This window comes from Conger conger, chromosome 1 (genome assembly GCF_963514075.1).
Source record: "Conger conger chromosome 1, fConCon1.1, whole genome shotgun sequence".
Classification (NCBI taxonomy): domain Eukaryota; kingdom Metazoa; phylum Chordata; class Actinopteri; order Anguilliformes; family Congridae; genus Conger; species Conger conger.
The window spans coordinates 18,438,593-18,446,387 of NC_083760.1; the positions used below are offsets into that span (position 1 = coordinate 18,438,593).

General features: G+C 38.0%; 1 protein-coding gene across 1 annotated transcript; it reads left to right on the forward strand.

The window, feature by feature from the left end:
* Positions 1–5,049: 5,049 nt before the first annotated feature.
* Positions 5,050–7,125, forward strand: si:dkey-177p2.18 (phospholipase B1, membrane-associated). Its single transcript, XM_061216073.1, has 6 exons — positions 5,050–5,058; positions 5,526–5,591; positions 5,748–5,839; positions 6,367–6,448; positions 6,591–6,692; positions 7,006–7,125. The coding sequence occupies exons 2-6, from the start codon at positions 5,559–5,561 to the stop codon at positions 7,123–7,125; spliced, it is 429 nt and encodes a 142-aa protein (XP_061072057.1). The 5' UTR covers positions 5,050–5,058; positions 5,526–5,558.
* The last annotated feature ends 670 nt before the right edge of the window (positions 7,126–7,795 follow it).

The following is a 7,795-nucleotide window of genomic DNA, read 5'->3' on the forward strand; positions in this document are numbered from 1 at the left end:
GTTAAGAAGTGTGGGTTAGCACTTTATTTTTAATTTTCACTCAAATATTTGGAAAGTATTAGAAATATTTTTCGGAAAAATATTTTTTGCTGTTACAATATTTAGAATTTATTGAAAAAGAGAAATATCTGAATAAAATGATCAAAGGAAATAAGTTATTGTCCTGTCATCACTGTGAAAAGTTTGATTGGCAGTTATGCAGCATGAGTCATTGTCGGAGAAACTTTGATTACTGTTGGATCCAAGGTCTACTAAGACGAGAAAACATGTTTTGTGGAATTTGCAAGGCAGTGGAAATGGTGGAAAGCAGAGAGGAGACAGGAGAAGTAATGAATATGTCTTTATTTAATTTCTCATACCACTGTCAATGGAGCAGAACATTACATATCAGTACAGCAATTCGGGTTGATTATTGATTTAAATCTTTGTCGTTTTATACTAAAGGATATTTTCCCAGGTTGTGCTCTCGCTCTCTGCTTGAAGATTAACTATGTGATTAAATTTGAGACTTTGCCCAGCACTATTAATTGGACGAGATAAGAACGTATAATATAAAGCTTGTACATTTTGTATTGCGTGTTATTGTATGATAAGTTAATGCACCGGGAAACACCAATAGAACCGACTTAAAATGAGAAGGATTTCAATTGCTGTGGTGACCTGCATATTTGCTTCTTGCCTTGTCAAAGGTAAATACAGTTCTTTTTCTTCTAAAATGTGCACCATCATCATTGTAGATTGTATTATGGTGATTAGTAAATACTGCACTGTTGGATATCAAACAAAACTGTTTATTGTTTTGTTTTTTTAGATGTTATTGAATTGAATTTTACATTTAATAATATCTGCTCCACTGTTAGATTCATACATTCATTAACTAGTATGGACACTGGATAAATGCATTGCAATTACTTAGAAATGTATTTTGCTTTTCTCCCAAAGGCAACAGTTGGTGGGAAAATTATGAGGAGGGAACGTACTACAGTGAGGAGGCTCTCAGTAAGGTACAATACAAGGGAAGGGAACACATTCATCTATGGTCTGTTCAAACTATAAGTACCTTGCTTGTCTTTGTATTAGTTTTCACTAGGAGATTCAACATTCCCAAGCAGCTTTCCATGGAATCAGATCAATACAGTCTTAAGTAGATTTTCTGCTCTGGCCATTATTATAAATTGGTGAGAGTTACCGGTCTAATGTACTGCAATGGTAATTGACACCTAGGTCCCCAGTTCATCTGCTAACGTTTGTGTCACTCGACCATTCCAGGAGTTTCCAGAGAAGGCCAGACCACAGGGCGTCACTCACCCCCTCTTTCAGTGTCCAGACATGAGCCCCTCCGCTATATATCCCTCATCAGGTCTGGCGATGTGAATTACCGATGCACTCAATTATTGAAGAAGTTATTACTTGAAATGTGACTATATCTCAAGGACATGATATTAAAATGATGAAATACATTTTTCATTTTTTATTTAAAGGTGAAATGTGTACTGTAGAGTTTGAACTCTCGAATGGTGACGGTCTTTTCTTTGGCAGTTGAGCGTGTGAAAGCAGCTGACATCAGAGTCATCGCAGCCATGGGTGATTCGCTGACAGTAAGTATAACCTCTATATTTCCTCTGTCCAGGTATTGGTTTATTTTGCTCAGTCATATTGTGAACCACACACTTAAAAAAAGGTTGAGTCACTGGTGAATAAAACAACACTGTATGTTGAATGTAAGACTGTTGTACCTCCATAGCACTAATTGCTACCTTGTTAAGGGGCACCTGTTGGAGTAAGAGATACAATTCATATGGTAATTTATGGAACCAGACAATGAAGTTGAAGAAAAGTCCAGCTTGACCTTGGATTTCATATTCCTTTCCCCCAATATTCTGTTCCCTCTACTGAATATCAAGTTAACATTTCCTTAACCCGATCAGTATATTTAATGGGAGTCTGGCACTGAGAGATATGTACTTCGGTGGCACTTCTCTAGAGCTGTCATCAATAGGTTACATCTACAATATAGTGTTATATCGATTTTTTCCTTTAATTGTGATGGTTTGATCTGTTTTCCATTGTAGACAGCAGTTGCTGCCAATGCTTCCACTGTCCTTGGGGTCCCCATTGAATACCGTTCAGTTTCATGGAGGTAACTCGTTTTTACACTAATAAAAATGTATCATTACACCTCACCTTGAAATGTTAGTAGATGCCTCAGGCTACTCCCGGGAGTCTTCCCCAGAATAACTGCCATTAAATGATTAGGTGTGATGCTGTGATAAACTGCATCACACCTAGAGTAAAAATAAGTAAAATAAGAAATTTTGAAGTATTGCCTTCATTGTGAAGAGTGACCTTAGAATATGATCTTAAAGGGGCAGTTCACAATTAAATTAAGGCATGGTTCTACTTACCCAGAGTAGTATCTGTCTAACAGTTTTCCTGAAATGTGTTGTGCTTTCTAAATATTTGCTGATGGGACATTGTGTAAGGCTAGTTTTTAAAAGCACATATTTGGGATATTAACATACGTAATTTCAATGACATAAATTGCATCCTGTTAATATATCAACCATGAATTCCCTGTGGATGTCCATGCTTAACCGTAGGATCAGATGTGGAAAGAGATGTTGAATTTTTTTAATTTTTGCCACTTTAAAGCCACAGGCTTCATATGATCCACTTTACCAGGGTGAATTACAAATATTTTGAAAATGTAATAAGAAAATAAGTAGAATTTTCTGGGGTTACTGCCCCTTTAATAAGGAAATGTCAGCTCCAGTGATTGATTGACTGCACTTATCAGCCTCTTGGTGGACATTGGCCTCATTTGATAATGCTTCACTTCATTTAAGGCAGTCACACAATGAATATTACTCAATGAATATTATCTTTGGAGGAAATACATAACCAAGTCCATAATTAATATTTAATTTTCAAAAGAATGACATTTTAAATCACTACTGCCTTCGGTGTGATAGATCTGATATGTGTGCATCATTGTGTGTTCATGCTATATGATCTATCAAATTGATAAGGAAGATTTGATTTGATTTTATCTATGGTTGCCGTCTTGAAGGTGACAGCTGAATGCATTTTATTGAGTGGCGCTTTATTCGCTCTGAAACCAAAATGTGATTTTATTGGTCCTTCACAGTCACATTTCTGAATGTAAATGTTTTTCCCATGCAGTATTGGGGGCTATGGGACATTCCAAGATGTTATTACACTTGCAAGTAAGTTAATAATGTTAATCATTCTGATAAAGTGATATAGGTAATGCAGGCACTATTTTATATTTATACGTATTATTTGTATGTATGTGTACTATGTACGTATGTACAGTAGGCTCCAGAATTTTGGCACCCTTGATAAATACTGTTTGCAGAAAAAATACTGTCAACTAAAAAATAATCATTGCTGTGCTTTATTAATTATGGTGCTTTAGCATTGTGCTGTATTAATGATTCAATATAATCAACCAAAGGCTTATATTTAAAAAAATATATATATATGTATGTATGTCTATGTGGAAAAGCACATGCATTACATTACAGGCATTTTGGCAGAGCTCTTATCCAGAGCGACGTACAGTTGATTAGACTAAGCAGGAGACAATCCCACCCTGGAGCAATGCAGGGTTAAGGGCCTTGCTCAAGGGCCCAACAGCTGTGCGGATCTTATTGCGGCTACACTGGGATTAGAACCACCGACCTTGCATGTCCCAGTCATTTACCTTAACCACTACGCTACAGGCCGCCCTGTATGTTCACCCTACATGCATACAGTATGTTCTTTATTCAATATTATGAACATCTGAGTGATGTGTTCCCCCATTGCCTTAGCTTAGTTTTAAGTCTTACAGCGCTAACCAGATATTGAGATGTCGGATCATCTTAGCAAAATAATATATCCAAATGAGGAAGGTTCAGTGACTAGTCTGATAAGCCTTAACCCCTAATCTCTCTCTGATTGTTCACTACAGACATCGTCAAACTGTTTAACCCAAATGTACTGGGGCCAGCACCCATAAATACACTCAATGGCTATCCTCTTACCATCAATGAAACCGGCTTCAACCTGGCAGTCACTGGACACAACACTTTGTAAGAGCCTCTGCACGTGAAAGCAAATGTGTACATGCAATATTGATTGGTTGACATTCTCTGCCTTGAATATATTGTTATATTATCTGGTATAAAGTCCTTTAGTGGAATTGAGAAGTTATTGATTTCTATACGTGTGTATTATCTAATCTAGGTTTATCAATGACAATATTGTTAAGCAGTGCAACTTAATTACTGTAATGTGGATAGATTGATACATGTATTAGATAGATATTAAACAGCCTTTGACCTTTTCAGTCTCAATATCATATTGATGATATTATAGTGTTATGGATTTTTATTGTTTTATTCACTACAATTACTCAAATGGATTTGTAAAAAAAAATGTTTTGTCATACTAAAAATTTTTTACACTGATAGCATCAGCTGTCTGCTGTACAAAAAGTCCATGAACAATATGCTTTATTATGTAACGTTATCATTTTATTGTTTGTGTATGCTCAATGGCAGAATTCCAGTAGTTGAAAGATTATTCATTCCTGCATTCATAATTACTCCCTACTTTATGTTGTTGATATTAAAATGTCAGTGCTTCCAGGATGTTATTGCCTATTATATGAATAGTGTACTTGGGAATAGTTTAGCCGTGTGCATGAAGTAGAACGTACAGTGTGATAGAAGGAAACTAGAAGGAACTAAGTCCTTTTTCTTCTTCCAGAAATTTCTCTGAACAGGCCAGACACCTCATTGACACATTCAAAAACTATCCAGTAAGTATCTACCATTTACTGTAGCACATTTGCTTTTTTCTTGCTTTATATGGTTGATTTTAATTTCCTCACCATGAACAAAAGCTTGTCTAAGGCATCTCAAAACAATCCAAATCCACCATAGTTTACAGACTCATATTATATTCTAGGGTCTGAACTTTACTGAGGACTGGAAACTGGCCACTGTACTTATTGGAATGAACGATATCTGCGATCACTGTAAAAACAAGGTAAGCACCCCTTTTCAGAAAGCAGAAAGCGTGTTGTATGTAATATTCAATATCAGGTTATGTACTTAAAACGTAAGAACTATTCTGTGTGATTATTTGCATTTATTAGGAGCTTCCTCACATTAATATGAACAGTTGCATAACTACATTGTATGTGTTTGTCGGTGTGTGCTGTCATAAAGTATTAAATTGTACATTAGTAACGTAACGTAACTTTCTTTACTATGGAGTTAATGCAGCTTTTCATAACCAAATTTCCAGACACAATTGGACAATGAAAAGGAGCTGATTGTAGTTCTGTGTCCTGCAAGGACTGAAAGATTTAGGGCAGCCCTCTGCAACAAACTCCTCCCCCTCTCCCCAGCCAGTCTGAAGACCCCCAACAACCAGTCCCATGAGAAATCCTAGTAGTGCCTTGGAATACATGTACGATTTACTACAAAAGCCATGCATTATTCTTTTTACAGACACTTTTCTCAGCGGACAACTTCATTCATTATATGACAGAGGCATTGGACATGATGATGAATGAGGTGAGGTTTAATTGAAAACAGATTAACATTCATCTTAAAGTGTCTATAGTCCCTTTATCCAGTGATTTGGCATCTCAATCTACTATGTAGACAGTGATATTGTACAGTCACAGATCACTGTGATAAGCAGCACTGACAGTGTGTGGCCTGGCTCAGGTCCCCAGGATGATCGTGAACGTGGTGCAGCTCTTGTACATGGAGCCATTGAGAGAGGTCCAGATGCCAACCTTGGGCTGCCTGCTGCAGAAGTATGGTTCAGTACCATTTTCACTGTCACCCAGAGAGATGGCTCTCTTCAACAACGTCTTCATCTTCATCAGTGTTAATTACAGGAGACCGGTGCATGCCAGTCAATGTGCACTAGCATTATATAATAATATTCTATATTATTATTCTTCTTCTTTACTCAGTTTTTATTATATTGGAAATGCATTAGGCCATTTAAAATGTGTAGTAAACCATGTCTTGATGATGGTTATGACTGTTGATGATGATGATGATGACAGTGGTTATTATCAGTATCATTAAGTTGTTGTTGTTGTTGTTATTATAATAATAATTATTATTGTTGTTGTTATGGTTATTATGATTGTTGTTGTTGTTAGTATTGTTATTATGATTATTCATATTATTATTGTTGTTATTATTATTGTTATTATGATAATTATTGTTGTTGTAGTTGTTGCTATTGTGGTTGTTGTTGTGTCTGCTCCTTTCTTGTATAAACTGAATTTCACAGGTCAGCTGTAAGCAGTCTCTGCATCTATCCCCACAGATCTTTCTGTTCCTGCTTGACTAGGCCACCTTCTGATTCTCCAGAGCTGAAGGAGCTTGTTGAGTTGAACTTTGAGTTCCAGGTGTGTTCAGCCGTTTTCTCTTTTCCATCTTCCATAGGAACCCTCAGTTTTGTCCTTGCCTGTCCATTCCTCTGCTGGGCTGGCATATGATATACTTTGTAAAGCACAGATAGATTTATCAGTACCTCTTTGTCTTGTTCAGAGGAGGTTGGAGCAACTTCTCGATAGTGATCGTTACTTTAAGGAGGACTTTGCTGTGGTTCTCCAGCCCTACACGAAAAAAGCCCTACCACCAAGACTTCCCGTAAGTTTCCTCTCAAATCCATACTCCCCAAGGACACCTGGGATTGTTAACTTATACATTATTAATGCAAAAGCTGACTATATTATGTAACATTTTAACATCACATTTAACAACACATCAGCCTGTAGCATAGTGGTTAAGGTACATGACTGGGACCCACAAGGTCGGTGGTTCGCCCTTAACCCTGCATTGCTCTCGGGGAGGATTGTCTCCTGCTTAGTCTAATCAACTGAAAGCCACTTTGGGTAAAAGCGTCTGCAAATGACATGTAATGTAATGTAATGCCACTCATCGTGAATCTTGTTCACCTCAGGATGGGAAAATTGACGTGAGCTTCTTTACCCCTGACTGCTTCCACTTCACCATTAAAGGTCATGAGGAACTGGCTAAGGGCTTATGGAACAACATGGTGAGCACTGCTAGCAGACACTGACACTCAATGACACAAGGCTTATGGAACAACATGGTGAGCACTGCTAGCAGACACTGACACTCAATGACACAGTACTTATGGAACAACATGGTGAGCACTGCTAGCAGACACTGACACTCAATGACACAGGGCTTATGGAACAACATGGTGAGCACTGCTAGCAGACACTGACACTCAATGACACAGTACTTATGGAACAACATGGTGAGCACTGCTAGCAGACACTGACGCTCAATGACACAGTACTTATGGAACAACATGGTGAGCACTGCTAGCAGACACTGACACTCAATGACACAGGGCTTATGGAACAACATGGTGAGCACTGCTAGCAGACACTGACACTCAATGACACAGGGCTTATGGAACAACATGGTGAGCACTGCTAGCAGACACTGACACTCAATGACACAGGGCTTATGGAACAACATGGTGAGCACTGCTAGCAGACACTGACACTCAATGACACAGTACTTATGGAACAACATGGTGAGCACTGCTAGCAGACACTGACACTCAATGACACAGGGCTTATGGAACAACATGGTAAGCACTGCTAGCAGACACTGACACTCAATGACACAGTACTTATGGAACAACATGGTGAGCACCACTAGCAGACACTGACACTTATGGACACAGTCCCCTTACTATGGAATGACTAGTAGAG

What these genes read in the sequence shown, in the direction of transcription:
- si:dkey-177p2.18 (XM_061216073.1), top strand. Translation starts at nt 5,559, where the DNA reads ATGACAGAGGCATTGGACATGATGATGAATGAG. An exon ending in TGGACATGATGATGAATGAG is followed by an intron (nt 5,592 to 5,747) that starts GTGAGGTTTAAT and finishes GGCCTGGCTCAG; the next exon opens with GTCCCCAGGATGATCGTGAA. An exon ending in TTGGGCTGCCTGCTGCAGAA is followed by an intron (nt 5,840 to 6,366) that starts GTATGGTTCAGT and finishes CTATCCCCACAG; the next exon opens with ATCTTTCTGTTCCTGCTTGA.